Raw genomic sequence first — 19,632 nt, 5'->3', positions numbered from 1 at the left:
GTATTCGATCGAGAGGTAACAATGCCGATCCTCGCTCGCCGTGGAAAATCATCGAAAAGCCAAATCAAGCAAATGAAATGCATACGAATCGCAACCAGTTGAACATATATTTTATCGATTAAATGGTATTGCACAAACATTTAAATATTCTCTCCTCGAGAAAATTGATACTAAAATCACTATTACCAGTAAATAACTACCGAGTTTTATTCTTACTTCTGTGACAATTAATTGAAGTATTATATTTGTATTTTTTTTTTAAATGAGATGATTATAATTTTCAATCATTATATATTTTAAAAAATCAAAAGTAAACTTTTTTCTCTTTTTTACTCCAACAATACTTGCACGTTTAAAATCCTGTGTATAATATCCAAGTATTAAATGGTAATTCCTACCATAAATATACTTATTAGCTATTAAGAACTAATAGTAATATATGTAATATTAAATAATTTTCATAATCTACTTATTTAAGATAATAATTAATTATATATCTTAATATTTTTTAAATCTTTCCTATGTTCTCATATCCTAAATGCGAATTCATACGCTAAAAAAAATGTACAAAAATGTATAAATGTATTTCATTAAAATTGATTCTCTAATTCTATTCTCTTTCAAATACTTATGCATCAAAATATATCAATATTTTATTTTTCAGTTATAAATTATAAAGAAGTTAGTAATTATAATTTTATAATTTTGATATTTTTTTCGTTTTATTTGTTTTATTACACTCCTGTCATCCCTTAATCGACCAATCACTGATACTATACAAGATAAAGGCAAAACGAGAATTCTCACAGCGATCACACGCAACATCACAAAATTTATATCTTTACACAAACTTGAAATAAACTCGCTCGAATATGGGATATCAAGAACAGCGGAAAATGGACCAATCACCTTGACTATCACCTCGATTGTTTCTACAACAAAGTTTGAAAGCATGAGAGAGCCAAACTTTCTTTCACGGGAATTATCCTCGACAATAAACGCCGTTTTCGACGTTTTTATCGTTTTCAATTCAACCATTGTCATCTATCTTTCTCTCTTCCTCTCTCTTTCTTATCTCCTCCAACGATTTATGAAAATTGCCTCGCGCCTCTGAACCATAAAGGACCGATCGAACGCAATTGACTCATGAAAGTGCCATACCCCTTCGCGATAATTCCAGATCGTTCTCGAGGGTGTCGCGCTGCCGGCGTCACCGCCATCTCTGCCCGGCAAGATTCCGCCGTCCCTTCGAGTCCTCCGCCAACGATTCTCCTCCTCTTGGTCCTCGTCGCTATCCTCGTCGTTGTCATTGTATCTCCTACGCCTCGCCACGCATATCTCCTGGACGGGACGACGCCGGCGGCGAACTCTCTCACCACCAGGATCCTCCGACGATCGGATCCTGATGATCGTGGCGCCGTTATGGTCGCGAGACGAGGAGACTTGGGAGGATCCGCCGTCGCCGGTCTCGAAACGATCGTCCTCTTCATGATCATCGGATGCCTCGATCGCGCCGGTTCTTGTATTCTGCAGATTCGAAGATCCTCGCTCAGGCGAGACGTCGACGTCCAGTCGTCCTTCCAGAGTGCTCCGCAGCTTACTGTGGTTTTGCAGATATTTGGCGGAAAACATCCGGTTGCTCTCGTGCCAGAATTTCGGGCAAAAGTTTTTTAATTCCTTGCCGTTATCCTCCGGATCGTCCTTCTTTGGTGGCGTCAACGGTTCTGAGTGTCTGTCTGATTTTCTCGCCTCGCGATCTCTGTTTCTCAAGGACGCGCGTCTCTTCGAGGAGGCGTCGCGTTCCTTGAAGGAACTCGTTCGAACGACTGCTTCATCATCTTCTTCCTTGAAAGAATTCGAAGCGCGTAATTCGTCGTCTTGTTGCGTCTTGAAGGATATCTTGCCGAATTCGATGTATCGATCGTTTGCGGTTTTCCTATCAATCATATCGTTCTCGTAATCGTGATAAGATGTTTCTCCAAATTCTTCGTCATAATCCTTGAAAGTGTTCTTCTTCCTCTCTGAGTCACTCTCGCGATCCTTGGAAGAAATCTTGCCAAACTCAACGTTCTTTTCCTTAAATGCGTTCTTCTTCTCAGAATCCTTGCTTGTATTTTTAAACGAATTGTTCCTGTTCAAATCATCATCAAAATTCCTCAGAATAATTTTACTGACACCACTTGTGTGTTCTTTGGAAGAGATTTTTCTTTCCGTACTATCGTGCTGATTTTTTAGAAAAGTTTTGCCAAACTCTTGCACTTTATAGATACCTTTTCTATCTGCATCTATGTTTTTATCTTTGAAGGAATTCTTGTGAGATAAATCTTCTTGATCCTTGCCAAAGTATCTGATGGAAGCGTCGTGTTGTCTATTCAAAATGTGATTTTTGTGTACATCGTTATCTTGATCCTTGAATGATGTTTTTCTAATTAAGCTAGACTCGCCGCAGTCCTTGCTGATCGCCTTCCTGGATTCCGTCCTAAAAGAATTCTTCTTGACTATCGGTTCTTGATCGAATTCCTTTAAAGATTCCTTCTTAACTAGATTCGATTCTCTGGGCGAATTTCGTCTTGGCGAACTTATGTCCAGGTCCCTTCGTGGCTCAAGAAGAACTCGGTCGTATCTCTGTATCCTTACGTCGAAATCCTCCGGCGAACCTTCGTAAGTATAACTTCTCCTCTTCGAACTATCTCTCGATCGAGCCTCCTCGTCTTCTTTCGCTTTCCTACGATAATTTCTTTCGGTATTATAAGTATCGCTTCTTTTTCGGAAAGTGTCATCTCCTCGAGGTTCGCGATCTTCATTCTGTCTCTCGATGCTTCTCGATCTTCGATCGATTGATCGATCGCGTCGACCCGAGTCCACCTCTCGATCGGATTTTCCCTCTAAGTTATATTCGCTTGATCTGCGTTCGTCTTCGCGATCATCTTTCAGCTTCCTATTTTGATCGTTAGATCGATTATCGAGCGAATGATCGATGATCGGCGATCGTAGATCACTCCTATTGCCGCTTTTCGCTCTATCGTACGCTTCCTTGTCAGGACTTATTTCAGATCTCTGCTCTCTTCTGGACCGTAATTTGTTCTCCACTCGCGATTTCAATCGCTCGATCATCGCCTGGATCCTGCGATCCGGCGACTGACTGCCATCAGTGGCTAAACTCTCAATCTCCTTAAGCAGGATATCCCTCTCGTCAACGGGCTGTATGGTGTCATTATTGCTATCGTTGTTTCTGCTAATCTTGCACATCTTCCCTCGATTCCTCGATTCTACGCTTTCCTCCCAGCATTCTTTCCTCCTCGATCTATGAGAACCATTGAGTTCTCGCTCGACGGACTCACCTTTCTGTCGATTCTCCCTTGGCAAAGAGCCTACGTATCCTTCGTCTCCGTACTCCAAACGATCTTGAGTTTTATCCAAGAATTTCGCACTCACGGGTTCGCTTCTAAACTTTCCATTCGTCAGTTGCGTATCCTCGAGATCCGGTCTTCTCGATTTTCTCGTGTCGTCCTTGATGTCCCAAGATCCAAAGTGTTCTCTACTCTTTTTGTACAAGAGGTCGGCGTCTTCCATCTCTTCCTGGTTATATTCCCGTCCGTTCCGCTCTGTCTTGCTGTCATGCTGCTTCGACATACCGAAATGATAACGGTTGCCGCGCCCGCCATTCTTGCACGATCGGTCGGAGTATTCTTCCGGTTCGCTTCGATGAATATGGTCCTTGGCGAACGAGGCAGTCCTTGGCGTGTCCTTTACCGTCGAAGGACCGCGCAGGCGAGACGTCATCTTTGCGAGAAACGAAATTTTGAAGACGATGATTGTCGTATCTCGCCGAAATGTATCGCTCGTGTGTATATATTATATATATGATTTTTAAAGTAGTTTCCGATATCTTGATTGATGTGCAATAATTGGTGTCATCAAGTAGTAGCGGTTAGTATAGCAGTAGTTTTTTGTTGGAAAAAATTTATTTAAAATTTAATTCAATCTTCCCTTCGATGAGAACGATATCGTTACTTCTTCTCGTGATATGATATCTTCAGACTTGAAAGAGGAACGTAGGAGAGCTGAGACACGCACGGTTAAGTGTACGAGCACTAACCTATTATTATTCGCATACATCGAACCAGCTCAACGGCTACCGTCGATCTCGATCGATTCCTGATCCTCCGTCATACGCCGTGCATATGTATTTGTAACTCGCGCGATCAACGTCAGTACACGAGCACTGCTTAAATTTCACTGGGATTTAAAAAAAAAAAATCAACACTGCAAAAGCATTTAGATCGATTGAGAATATAAGATATATTGTATCATATTAAAGTATATTTTTCCACTAATAATCTTACACAGGCAGCTAAGAGTTTTTCTCAATAGAAGAAAAAGCGAGTGTTCTGATGCAATAGTATAGGTTTAAGTTTAGCAATGATACAAAAATGAGTCACTGATCAATTTTTTTTCCTGGTTGATAAAATGATCAAGCTACCTATATCGATTAATCTCATAGATTCTTCGAAGATTTAAAAATCAATCGATTTATCATCCGAATAGAAGCGATTTCTACAGATTTTTGCGGTTTCTCCAATTAATTCGGTATTTTTTTCGAATCACTGTAATCAGAGCGTCACATCAAGATAAACAATCACAACATAGACGATAATTGCAACTGAATGATTGCACATCAACGGAATCTCTGCTGCCTCGTCACGCAAGGGCACAACTTCTGAAGCTCACGATCATCTCGTTTCAGGAACTCTCTCTTATCTTCTTTAACGTTTCGAGAGAGAGAAGATGATCATTGTGGATCCTTATGCCTCGCCGAAACTTGTAAGAGTGCGAGAAGAGCGTCGGTCACCTCTTTTCTCTCGTGGTGGTTCCTTCTCGGCGAGAAGCGAGCCGGCTTCGGGACAGAACGACGACGACGAGCGCACGGAGCAGACGACCCTGAAAGTCGTCTGTGGACTTTCACGAACGCGAGCACTTTGCTGGTCGGAGTCACCACGAGAGTGTGCACCAGAGGAGAGAGAGCGTGTTCCTCCCGCTCTCCCGCCCCTATCCTGCCGGTATCCCCCTCGCTTCCTGCCGTCCGCGAGCTGTCCCCTTCCTCCGCGATGTATCCTCTCCCTCCCCCCCTTCTCTCCCTCTTATTGCGTATCGTCCCACCTTTTCGTCCTCTTTCGTGCCGTCACCGGCTCCTTTGCCTCTTATCCACGGTCCTGCGATCCTCCTTGGGCCCTGGAGGTGAGGCAAGGTATGGCTCTCCATTTTCCCGTTAATCCGATGGACCGCAGATGCTTTGGCCACAAGATATGTCAAGCACGTAAAGCTTGATCTCATTCAAATTTATTTAAAGCTCTAGAGCAGAATTTGCGTTCTTAAAAAATATCTGCTAATTGAGAAAAAACTCGAATCTCCTTGAAAGTTAGTTTAGTTTTTGAGTAATTTAAAATAAATGTAATATGTGACAAATTGCGTGACATAAAGAGTGTGATATTAATTTAGAATTCGCTGCAGGACACTAGGACAAATGGCAAAAAGATATTCTTATCAACATCGTTATGATAACTAGCACGGGAAATAACTGGCGATACATTTTTTGGATGATAGTGACAGAACGAGAACGGAAGCATCGTCTTTCACTTTCGAGGCGTCGGCGCAAAAATTAATGACACACTTCGAATGTGAAAGGAAAGCTAAATTCGAAAAAATGTATTAAAAAAAAGATGTCTGAAATTTTCTCTCTACATACTATGAAATTCTACAAGTTCGAAATTGTCCGGATTATACACTTTATTAAAACTTTCCTTTTAAATTCTCATTTACAGTATTACAGTATTAACTTTTGATATTAAATTCAAAAATTTAACTAAGAAATTCCTAGGAATTACGCCGAAGATTAGCAAATTCCTAGAAATTAATAAATTTCTGGAAATATTGATATGGCCGCAATAATGAATCAAAAACCTTAACGTTCAAGCATGTCATAAAATGACTCTTCTCATGCGCATTGCTTGTGGAGACATAGCTCGCGCATAAAACTCGGAATATTCAGGCGGAGGCGGACATTCGCGGATATTCTTACAAGAACTTCGGGAATGTCGGCGCTAAAGACGCCGCTGTCGGCCATAGTTCGCGGCTTAATGAGACCTTAGCAATCCCTTAATGGGTCTGGTTGAATAAAAAAAAAGACTAATACCCCGCGAAAACGGTACTTAGCGCGTGTTTATGTTCGCGCCGAGAAAAGTCAGGTGACAAAATCACTGACAGGGAGAAAAATCAGGAAGGAGGATAAACTTAGGGAGGAGATGCATTTTGAAACTGTATGATACAGTTTAGCTCGTATATAAAACTGTTTTTCCCTTTTATCTTGTAGAAAGTTACAAGAGATTCGATGAAATTGCATGCTGACACGGATATGGCGATATGCCAGAAATGGAAAGTTGAAGCTACCACCGATTATCGGCAGAGCCGTTTTAAGAACTCTTTGGTCTTCGGTGTATTTCGAATTATATATATATAAATTATGAATATAATATAAATGTGCAAAAGAGCGTGGAATATAATGATATATATTATATAGATCTTCGTAATAAAATAATGTTTCCAACTATGTATGAATAAGAGGTTTATATTTAGTTTATTTTATATTAACATAGTAAAATTTTCAAAACGTCGCAGAAATTAGCATCCAAGAGCAACAAAGAGACATTACTAAGAGAAATTTATTTTTCATAAAAATAAAAAAAAGTTAACATATTCCTGAAATGACAGAAGAGAGGACAAACCGGCTCGTGAATCACCGCCGACTAAATGCTGATCCATGACACGAAAACACGCGATATAAAGAGAGAAAAAAAAGATATTTTCTTTATACAATCGAGCCGTTCGTGCGAGCCTAATCGCTTCTCGACCTGCGGGGCGAGAATTTTACTGCTGCGTGTTTCAACACATGCACGCATGTTGCTCTTTCAACTTCGCTGAATGTCCCATACAAATTTCTTTTCGTGCATTTTGATGCGCAAAAAATAATCTCGTTGTGCATCAAGGAAATAGATAGAATAATAATTAATAAATGCATATACATAGTATATACTATTTATAGCATTTTTATGCATATTAAAATTAATGGGACGCAATCATCCGTGAAATTTCCACGTAAACGGCATGTAATGATTTTTCCATTATACGGAAGACAATGAGAGCCCCATCGGGGCAGCGAAATATCACCGTTCTCTGTTGCAGCGTGGATAATCGCTAAATTAACTGAATCGTTGCTCGCACGTATCAATGATTAGCTATCGCAGAATAATTTATATCGCGCGGCGGGCAGTATTTACGGCGATTAAGAGCTATTGCGGCTTGATGGCTCGCGATCGGATGCATTTCTTCGCTCGGTGTCCGATTTTTCGAGTCCGGTCGACGCGCGAACGCATATTGTATGTTATTAATCACGCGTGTCTCCCAAGCGGGGCTTTCACTCTTGCGTCACAGCGTATAAAGCCAGACAATCGGTCCATGCTTCATATATCACGTCTCCCGTTTCGAGTATCACATCAGATGAGCGCAGCAATAATACGATAATATCTTGATCAATTGCACGAGACTCGCGGCACGAATAATCCATCCAAACAATACGGGCATCCAATAGTTGACGAGAGCCGCCGCGACGATCTGACAATAAAAAAATCTCGGCATGTCATGCTGCAATAATTATCGCGGCTTTCGAGATGATTAATTTCCTGGGGTCGATGTAATTAATTTATTATCGCGCACTTCCATGCAGCATCGCGTGGCGTTTCGCGAGAAATCGAGATGAGCGCTAATAGCCGCGATCGCTCAACTTCCATTCACCCTTTCTTATCCTGCACGTGGATTCGTCGACGATTATGAAGTTTCTTCTTCAATATTCTTAGTTGCAACGCGTTAAAACGAAAAAAATGTTGCATTTGTAGGTTTAGAAATCTCTCGCCTTCGCGATATCTCATTTTTCATTTTTGATTCGTCCTCTCAGGAATATTCCTGTCATTCTGAAACGATCGCTCGCTCCATCGATCGGATGATTGAGAGCGCAATCGAATTCGAGGATTTCTCGTTTGCTGAAGAAAAAAAAAATAATAATCGAACGGAATACCGTTTCCCGTTCTGATTGTGGACATCGCCAAGTATTGGCCTGCAATTTTACGATTGCGACCGCGAGATAGAAGGGACCTGGTTATCCATAACCGGAGAGGACGAACCGTTTCCAGGTAACATGCGCTGGCTGTTCAATGGGTCCCAGCGCCGCGAATGCACAATTAAGTTCCGCTTTGCGCTTCGTTCACCTCTAATTGCCCGATGAATTTCCAGTCGCGCGAATCCAGTCGCGATTCTTTATTAAAGAGAACGAAAAGGAGCGAGAAAGAGAGAAGCGGTGAGATTAAACCGAGAAGGAATAATCGAGTCTGAATGTCGTTTTATAGATGACGTAAATAATAAGCGGTCTCACGAGTCGAGAGAATTTTTATTCGGACGAATTCGTATGCGTGGTAAGATTAATTCCGGCGAGACTCCTACACGAAATCGTAAAATCCTCCGATTGCTCATGTGTAAGCGTCATTAGCAGCCAAATTGAGAAGATATTATCATTATTATTATTATATAGTATATTATTATGTATGATGTATACGTGATTGTTCTTGTTTATTAATATAAAATAATTTTATAGATTGACAAACAAAATATAAACTGAAATGAGAAATTGATAAAAAGTTGTTCGAAAAGATATAAAATTAAATGATTGATATATACAGCATAAAAAAGTAATTATTATTTTAAAAATATAATAATCATATTTTAAAAATATGATCATATTTATCAGTTAATTATATTAAAATATATTTATATACAAAAAAATAATATTTCTTGAAAAATTCTTTCATATACATACATTAAGGATATATATTTCATATTTCGCATATTATATCTTTAAGCACAGGAAGCACAATCATAAAATGTCATTTTAAAGATATATTGCTACCGATATCGATATTACTACACCGGATACTCATAAAAACGTTTTTATCTGTCGAAAAACTGACTATATTTGGGACACAGAAAGTTAATGCAAGCTGAAATCTAGAAAGTAAATGGAAAATAAAAGAAAATGTGTCGTGCAAAGAAACTTCGCAAAGAATGCAATATAAAAATGAATTTAATAGTGGCGTGCCACGGTTATCTGTTCAGATGGTGTAAGACACGTATCAAATAAGAAGCTGCCTAAATCACTTCTCACTTCGTTCCGCGATACGAAGTGACATAGTAAACATGCTGCTGGTGGTACCAAAAGTCATGATTGAAATGAAACAAGAAGGAACATTTTATTCGCACGAACGCTTGAGAAGGATTATTGCTGTTTAGATACTATCTTTGATATCAGAGATTTAAATAGTTTTAATTACACGCTACATATTAGAGATTTATTTTGCACAATTTTTTAAATTAAAAGGTAGAATAAGCATTAATCTCTGTGGAGCACCATTAAAAATTTTATATTAGAGTTTTTTTAACGTTAGAAATTAAAGTAAAGTATTTATATATGTTTTCTTGTGTAATATATGCGAGAAAACAAACTATGTAAGATTAAAAAAACAATTCTCTATTTTGACTAAATAATTTGAAGCCAATAATTTCGTATTTCGATAATCGCAGCCGGCGAGTGCCTTTCTTCGCTTAAAATCGCTTTTCGTAAAAACTTCGGATCCTTCCCTGCGTGTGGGTCGCGACAAGGCCCTCGTCTCAACGCCCCCGCGTTTTTACACGTCGAGCAATACGGTGAACGGGGTCCCTTACTCGCGTATCGATCTTTTCGCCCGAAATGGCAAGACCAAGGTGCACTTTGAATCAGATTGATTAGCACTTTGACTATTCAATGTTAAAAAAACGGCTCTGCCGAGATCCATCGGTTATCAAAAAAACTCGTCAAGTTGGAGAGAGCCACAAAATTAATCTATATATATATATATATATATATATATATATATATATTTATTATTATATATATATATATATATATATTTATTTTTTATACTTAATGATAAAATATTATACATCTTTTAATCATAACGATAAAAAAATTTACCGAGAGTTTCTCTTATAGAGCTAATTGTAAGCCTTTATTTATTAAAAAAATGTTAATGTCACTTTTCCGAAATTGTTGATTCGCCATTTGATTCGCCATTTGCGAAAAAGTAGATAAATTAAAGTAGATAAATAAAAATTATCCGATATAAAGACGCGCATCTTATACTCGAGGCTCTTTAAGCATGTTTCCTTCGAGAAAGCGTATTAAAAAGAGAGCTCGTTCCAAGCAAGTAGATACAGACGTATATAGTTGTCCGTAACGCAAGACAGACGTTGCCCACATATTTCTCAGGATTCAAGGGCGCTATCACATGCGCTGCAACGGTTTTAAAGCATCATTCACATCGGCAAAATCTTCCCAGATAATAATCGCAAAAGTTAATGAACGCGTGTCAATTTCCATTTTGCCTCTAGTTGTGACCAATATTCCCTGACTCTACGATTCTCTCTCCGCATAGATAAAATTGATTATTTTATTTTTCTTATAGAACTGTCACACTCAATCTTTATATTATAGACACGATCGTCGAAGTTTCGAATAAATTTATTTTAAATAAAAATTTTATATACAGGATCACACATTAATTAAATTAAAGAGCGATGATTAAATTAAAAGAGTGTGTTTAGAATGAGCAAATATTTTTAAATTACTTTTATAAAATTTTAAATTAATTTTATGAGACCAGATCTTTTAATTCAAACGTAATAAATTTACAATCAAAAGAAAGAATTTAATAAAATTTCGAAATATTTTGTGGATTGTATGTAATTTATAACAGACTTTTTCGTTGTATTTAAAATTACAATTAATATATTGCACAGATTAAGCATTAGAATTATATTGCAAAGTTTAATTTTCCTTAAAAGCCAAAAGTTGTTTTTTTATAATGTCATCGCTCAATGCGATGTTCACAATATTCATATTTATTTACCACTTGCATTTGGCATACTTGCATTTATCTACATTTATCGCGTAACACCTACGTGTAACACAGAAAAATATCAATAGGAAGGCCGTCTTCTCTCTCTCAAATACGTTATACAAACAAAAAACAGTGTTTCAATATGCAAAGAGTAGCTTAAAGCACAGACAGTATCGGCGAAAGATCTTGCACGTCGTGTTTACCTTGATTTACAAGTCAAACGTTCGACAATATATATTGGCGAAACCGGGACAGATTGTGAATCGTTTTCATTTTTCATTGTATCATCCTGTTATACGCGCTATCATCGCGTATATTATTTATACGAGCAGTCTTGAATCATATCTGACAAATCGTGTCCATTCCGGATGCGCGATTTATTCTAGGTCATGCAATGAAGAAATGCTCTAATTAGATTCATTACGGGCGACCCGTTAAGCATTTAGCGGTGCATGTCACAATTGTTACATGTCCCCGACTCCCGTAACATAGTGATGACTCACTTGTGTTGAATTTCTCGTTCTATTCAGATATTAGTAGCCTTTGCTCGCATAAAAAAACTCCATTTACTGTTATATATATATATATATATATATATATATATATATATATATAATAATATAACACTACGTAATTAGAAAAAGAGAAAGAGAGAGAAAATGTGTGTATACACGTATAACATTTGTATATACTAGATATATACTAGACAACACAATACAAAGTATCGGAATTTAATATTATAAAAGAAGCCAAAAATTCGTCTCTTTTATATTTCGATAATACATATAATATTTTAAGACGAGCCAAAAATTCATATCTTGAAAATTTCGACAATACATTGTTTGCAGAATATTTTGGTACCAAGCAGACACCAGCGTACAAATTTTTTCATATAATATACATAATAAAAGAATGCACCGCACAGGGTCCGCGGCGACATAGGCCCATATTTTGGATCTTCTTTTATCGATAAAAGAAGATCCAGAATATGAGCCATTATGTCGCCATTTAATATTTTAAGAGAAACCAAAAATCCATCGAAATATACGAATGATGAATTTTTGGTTAGCCTTTAAATATTAAATATCGACACTTGGTCGCCGCGGACACTATGCGGCGCATTCTTATATTATGTATATTAAATAAAAGAATTTGTACGCTGGTATCTGCTTGGTACCAAAATTTTCTGCAAACAATGTACTGTCAAAATATACAAGATATGAATTTTTGGCTTGTGTTAAAATATTAAAAATCGACACTATGTCGACGCAGACCTTATGCTGCGCATTCTTTTATTATGTATATTAAATAAAAGAATTTGTACGCTGGTGTCTGCTTGGTACCAAAATATTCTGCAAACAGTGTACTATCGAAATATATAAACAATTAATTTTTGGCTCGTTTTAAAATATTAAAAATCGATACTTTGTTGCCGCGGACCCTATACTGAGCATACATAAATTATGTATATTAAATTAAAAAATGTGTAGGCTCGTATCTGTTTGGTATAAAAATAATCTTTTTACAATATACTATCGAAATATACAAACGATGAATTTTTGGCTTCTCTAAATATAGTAATATACGTAATATAAAAATGCGCCTCATAGTATCCGCGCGGACATAGTGCCAATTTTTAATATTTTAAGACGAGTCAAAAATTCATCTTTTGTATATTTCGATAGTACATTATTTGCAAAATATTTTAGTACCGTGCAGACACCAGCGTACCATTTTTTTTATTAAATATACATAATATAAGAATGCGCCGCATAGGCTCCGCGGCGACATAGTGTCGACTTTTAATATTTTAAGACGAGCCAAAAATTCATCTTTTGTATATTTCGACACTACAGTTTTTGTAGAATTTTGTCGTACCAGATACCAGCGTACAAAAAATAGATTTTGTGTGTGTAATAATTTATTTACTGATGATATAAGCTAATCACCAAAACTTAACAATATATTACGTTGGAATATTTCATAGTCTGCCAAAAGAAAAGAGATGATATTAAATTAATATCTTATAAGAAACTCTCTTATAACTGCAATTCCGGTCGAGCAAAAATATAGTCTTAAACTACCGTTTAACCGGCAACTGCTTTTTATTAGCAGTGCCGTTATGTCGCTTTTTAAGCGAAAAACTTGGCGGCTGTCCGAGAAACATAATGGATGTATCTATTAGAGACATAACGCGCGCAGTCTCGAAAATCATCAAAATGGAATATCTTGGCGCGTGTTCGAGAATTCAGGTTTATCTTTATCCATTATTTATTATTTTTAAAATAAAAAAGATTATTAGTTTTATATCCTTTCCATTAAATTAATGAGCCATGTATCACATAAATTGATTAATAATCATCAATCTTATTTTACTATTTTTTTAAAATTAATTTACTTGAGAAGCATAGAGATAGGTCAAATTAAAATCTTATATTTTATAAGATAATTTATAAGATAATTCATAAAAATATATCACATTAATTAATTTTTTATACGAATATCTATAAATCTATATCACAGATGCGGCTTTAATCTTACGGCGACATCGCAAAGTATTGACGCGAATCTTTGTGTAAAATGTGTAATGCCGACTATTATCCAAAGCCGGCATTACAGTATTCTGCAGACCAAAACATGTAACAATTCAATAATTCCCTAACATTAGTATTTATTTCTAAATACGATATTGAGTTATATAAAAAGATATAGAGAAAAACTATTTTTTGCAAAGAATAATTTATGCGGCAGAATAATTTAATCCTATTATAATTCGTAGAACTAAATATTTAAATTCAAAATTGAATATAAAATCTCGAATAGTATCTGTTCATTGAAAAAAAAGAGATAACAATATATTTTTATATTCTTTCATTTTCATAATCTTTTATTTCAAGTGTCTTATGAATGGCAAACAATTATACCACGTTACCTATAACCTTTTATAAAAGCTGTCCTGTCGTAATAATAGTATTATATTCTCGAATACTCAAACTTGGAAACTAGATCATAATTCCTCTGTAATATCGAAATCCGATGACGACCTCAATCGTGCATAATGTTCGATGTTTGAGCCACATATGTATACGCGGTCCTCAATGAAAATTGATCGCTGCATGCGAGTAATGTCGGCTCATAATAAAAAGTTATTAAACTGATAAGAGAGAAGAACACACACACATACACACATTTCTCAATAATCAATATAAGACAAAATTAAATAATTGGTATTAAAATACATAAAATCAAAATCGATATTAATTAGTATTAAAATATTATATTTGAAAGAGTTCGTGTGTCTTTATTTAATTGAATTTTATAAAATCTTTCAAAGTTTCCTCTTGTGTTGTATTCTCCCTTCTAAAATCAATTAGTTTATATATGTATATATCATCCTTTACTTCTACAAGGGAATACATAAGTGTACCGGAAGTTTCTGATCATCATAATCTTGCGACTTATGACAGCTACAAACCCGAGAAAGGACGAACTCTCCGGTGGCCGACAGCCATCACCAGTGCAAAGATAAACATTGACATTGAGTCGAGACATAATGATGTCACTCTCACGGAAGTGACATCACTCGTCGGCTCCTTGGTCAGACCCACAAATAATTTATAGCTCCGTGCGTCCAGACTGACCTTTATTTCAATCGTATGTGTTCAATGCATGACGACTTTAATGCATACACTTCTAGATTTCGAATAAAAATATGCAATAGGCATATACGCAGTTTCTCTTGATTTATTATTATAATTATTTTCATTTATAAGTAATTTTTTTATATATATAAAAACGATGCTATAAATTTATTTAGTATTATTTTACAGATTTAAATTATTAAAAATAATTTTTTTTGTTTTTTTAAAGCAAATGTTCAATATTCTAGATGCATATACATATAGAAATACATGTGACATAATAAATTAGCTGTAAACTTATCCCTGAAGATATATTATAAATTCAAAAAATTAAAGACAATTAGCGATTTGAAAAGGATGAAATTTCATTCCGTGACAAAATACGCAAAAGCACATGTGATGTCACTCGCGATAAATAAGCCTACAATCGGCGTTATAAATTTGCATGGCGTCATTTTACGGGCCCATCCTTGAACCACGCGACGGAGATTAGAGCTTTCAAAGATAAAAATCTTCTTTCCTCCGCAATGCGATTGCGATTTTTCGATGCGACTTTTCAAGCTACTGACTTTCGAGGGCAGATTCTATCCTAAATGGCAAATCGCCAAGCGCACAACAGCTTCCAGTTTTCTTATATTCTCGATTATATGTTTCCCTTTCTCCCCTCCCCCCCGGCCTGTCGACATATTTTACTGTTTCTCGAGATTTATTCTTAACAATCTGCAATATAACTCATTGCTAATGTAACAAGCTTATTACCTTTTCAACTTGGATTCTTAAAAATCGTATTATCACGAGATAAGAATTTATTAATTCGCCGACACGGCGAATTATTAATGCACTTAAATTAAATATAACGTGTTTACGATCGCGCCTACGTTCTGGTACCAGACGTTTTATTTGTCATGTTGTCCCCTTTTTTATTCTTAATTGACAGTTTAATTTTTCCTCGGTTTGCCTGTGAATTATAAATCGTTTTACGAGAATATGGTTGCGCGCTATTTATGATTCATTAAAAATCGTTCGTCAGATATAAGATAAAATAAACACAGAAAGCAAATTGTAACAGCAAAGAAAGAAACAAGAAAAACGCAATTTCATGGATGATTCGTTTCGATTTCGGGTAAATAGATTCGATTTAGCGATGCTTTGATGTTGGAGAAATCCTTGATTCGACGTGAGAGCAATTTCTATCGATTCCCCCTTCCCTTCTCTCTCTGACTGAAAGATTTTCATCTTTATATATTCATTATAATTAATCAAATTAAAATCCAATGAGACATATATCGTTACACCTTAAGTGGAGTATTGTTATGATTAATTTCATTGTATATCGCAAAATTAATAATAAAAAATTGTTATTTGTTAGTTTTTAATTTATTGGTGCAATCTTATACTTATTCTATATACATCAATTTTTTCATACTTAAAAATATTGTATTATATTAATATCTTTGCTTGCAACTTAGAAAAATAATGTTCTATTATCTAATTTAATTATCGTTAAATTAATTTTATTCTTTTCAACATAATTTTGAAAAATTAGCAAAAAATTGCCTTCGCCCGCCTAAATTGACAAATTGAATAAATATCAACTTCAATAACATGTACAAACAAAACTCGCGAGGACCTTCGATCCTCCGACACTGGCATTCTCGAACGATTGTGTCATGCGTACTGATAGACTCTCGCATTTCGATCCACCCTGTATGCACTGACTGTCAGACTGTCAGATCGTAGCCGCGCGCTACTCGTTACGTGTCAGAATGCGTCCAAAACGATCGTGTTAAATTCGCGGCACGTGATATACGCGATCCAATGAAGGCCAAACAATCGCGCAAAGAGATTATTACGTGTTAGCGCGATATCGTTGTTCCGCTGCAAGTCATGTCATCTGATATTTACACATGTAGAGATGCGAAAATGTAATGCGCTTTTCAGTTATGCACTCAAGTATAATTTGCGGATGATGATCTCTTTCGGAGATTATAATTTTCTGATTAAACAGATCATCCTACGTAGAGGGAGGGTTTATATTTAATAATTCTAATTTTACACTGCATAGGAATCAAATGTCCAATTTTCAGTATTTTATTAATGTTAATATTAAAATAATCTCTTCCAAAGAAAACAATTATTTTTTTGGAATTTCTAGCAAGGTCACAAATAAACAGATATAAAAGGAATACATATAAAAGATTTTTTTATATATATTTTACATATGCTTAATGTCTCAAAATATTGTATATAATCATTTTGCATCGATATAACTTTTAAAATTTTATGATTTCTGAACAAAACTAATTTTTTCTAGGCTAGAAATAAACAAATAAAACTTTTGATAGGTTTTAATTTTCCAGAAAACTTTGAAAATTATCATTTGGATTGACGAAGATGTGTATTGGTCCGCGGATACGCATAAATATTGCGTTCAGTCGACCAATGTTCATGATCGGAATGTCGTGCCACTTGGTTGCTATATTTAGATCCGCGAGTTTTAATTAAGTACGCGACAACTTATGTATACGAGGTGGGCGACACAACGGGGGGTTGAGGAACGATCGATATTCTCGATAGCTAATAATTCTGATGATTTGTGCGGGATATCGAATTAGGATATACTGAAAATTGGACATTTGATTCCTATGCAGTGTAAAATTCGAATTATTAAATATAAACGAGCCCCTCCCTCTACGATGATCTGTTTAACCAGAAAATTTATTGATGTTAATATTAAAATAAACTCGATTATAAAATTAAATACGAATACTCATACATTTTTTATATATTTTATGTGTATATATATATATATATATGTCAGTGGAAATTTATTTACGTTTTTTTATATAAAAATTAAATTAATTAAATATATCCGTTTTTACACATTATTTACATTATGTTATTTTGATTAACTCACAGCATTAATCAAAATTTTATTAAGAGTTATTTTCAAATATATATGTATACTTGTATGTATAGAGTCATCGGGTTAATCAGTACTTTGTGATTATCCTGGCATATTAAACAGATTACATAAAATTACGTACAGTGTAAAGTTAGAAGGCCAACCTCGTTTAATAGAGTTTAACGTCATACTCAAAATCGTTTGACATTGATACTATTATAATGGCATGCGATTCTACAAATTTCGCGATTACGGTTTTCCGTAATAAACATAGTGCATAGTGCAAATAATTCCTAGAAATCCTAATGTCATATTGCCGCATCACTGTTTACCGACTTACTTCTATATAATCTGTCTTTAAAATTTGGTTCCGAATCAACATAATAAATACTCTTTCGAGATGTAAAATTACTTGTAAGAAGAACAACTTTTATATATAAAAATAAATTCAATATTATATTAGATAAAATTTCAGCATATCGTAAATAGACTTGAATTAAAAATAAAATTTCTTTCTTCTTTCACTGATTATCAACACATTTATCTTCCGAAATATTATCTCTCGTTATACATATTGTTACGTATATTGAAAATATTATATATATTTTATTCTTTATTTTTTCTATCCAATTATTGAATATTTTATTTCGTCTCTTTTCTCTTTTTCTCTCTCTACATTTAATTTATTCCCTCGTAATAATAATAATATTTAAAGAACATACATCTTCTACCATAATTATAAAAAATGATATAGAAATCGCGTAGAGTGTGTAAAAATGAGGTATCAAACACGCAAATTCCAGCGTATTAATTAGCCGGGCGTCACGGATTTATTGCAACGGAAACAACGCGCGAGAGGATTAACTTTTAAAGCTACGACACTCGACGAGAAATATATTCAAGGGCGATGAGAGCGGGCAGCCGCTCGAGAGAGGATAGACAGAGTCATAATTCGTAAATTATGCAATAACAGCTAACGTGCTTGCCCACGGGACAATTGATCTTTATTATGTTAAACGACATGACCCTAACACAACCCACAAAATAACGCGGTCATGCTTGTCATAAAATAATTCGTTCCTTTACGATTTGCGAAATCAAATGGCGCAGCAACTGTGTTCCAATAAACTGTGTTATTGTTTTATTTCATGTTATCATCACGATCGGAGATTAAGTTATTTTGCTGTCGTGTCAATTGATACTACTCGTTTAATTTGCACACACATTAAAAAAAAAAATGTGTATAAAAAATGTCTCATACATTATTAATCATATCTCTAAAATTTTAAATTGCATGAAGCGACTATTATTGAATCGATTTTGAAAAATCTTCCTTTTTTTTCAATAACATATACATAATTTTAACAAGTCTTATGTAAAAACGAAATAACCCTTTAAATAATTAAAAATATATATAATAACTTTTTCCTTTTTAAAAATATTTTATCAATTTTCAAAAGCAGCAAGCAGATGCGCTGTTTCTTTACCACGTAACACGTACTTATAAAATAAATTTGTGCTACAATAAAAATATGACTTACCACATATATACGCACAATTGTTCTATTAGCTGCCTCTTTGTAGATAATTTCGACCTACCTGTAACATAAATAGAGAAAAACAAATTAATTTAATGTGGATGCAATTCGTTTGTAATATCTATTAACATCTGTTAATATTAATGTATAATAAATAATATTAACTCACAAATTATGGTTATATATTAAATGCAAAGAGGGAATGTCTGAACCAAGAAATACGAACAGTTTAAAATTCACAACGTCACTATTGACAAAAATCTTTTTAATTCTAATTAAAAGTATCTAACAATGTATATATATGTATAGTTTAACTATATAGTATCTAATTATATAATCTAACAATGATTTAATCCATTTTCTATAATAACATAAAACAGATCTGAGAATACTATGCTATCTGCTTTGAAATCAAATTACTGCGCTTTGTGTTACATGAGAAAGAGAGTTCTCAAAATATCCATGATGAATTCGCGAGAATTTCACGCTGCTTGATCAAGCCGAATTTA

General features: G+C 35.0%; 1 protein-coding gene across 2 annotated transcripts in view; it reads right to left on the bottom strand.

Moving 5' to 3' along the window:
• Positions 1-19,632, bottom strand: part of Lmpt (four and a half LIM domains protein limpet) — a 109,306-nt gene that overhangs the window by 74,547 nt on the left and 15,127 nt on the right. Inside the window, exon 1 of one of the 2 annotated variants that reach the window (XM_083051302.1) lies at positions 1,162-3,838. The exons of the other annotated variant lie outside the window; for it this stretch is intronic. Coding sequence (XP_082907428.1) covers positions 1,162-3,783 — 2,622 coding nt within the window. The 5' untranslated portion in view covers positions 3,784-3,838. Of the gene's footprint in view, positions 1-1,161; positions 3,839-19,632 lie in introns of those variants that run through there. 2 annotated transcript variants of the gene reach the window in all.

This window comes from Prenolepis imparis, unplaced genomic scaffold (genome assembly GCF_030444845.1).
Source record: "Prenolepis imparis isolate NDT839.2.m4 unplaced genomic scaffold, iyPreImpa1.0 SCAF_12, whole genome shotgun sequence".
Classification (NCBI taxonomy): Eukaryota; Metazoa; Arthropoda; class Insecta; order Hymenoptera; family Formicidae; genus Prenolepis; species Prenolepis imparis.
This window is presented reverse-complemented; position numbering and strand designations above follow the sequence as displayed.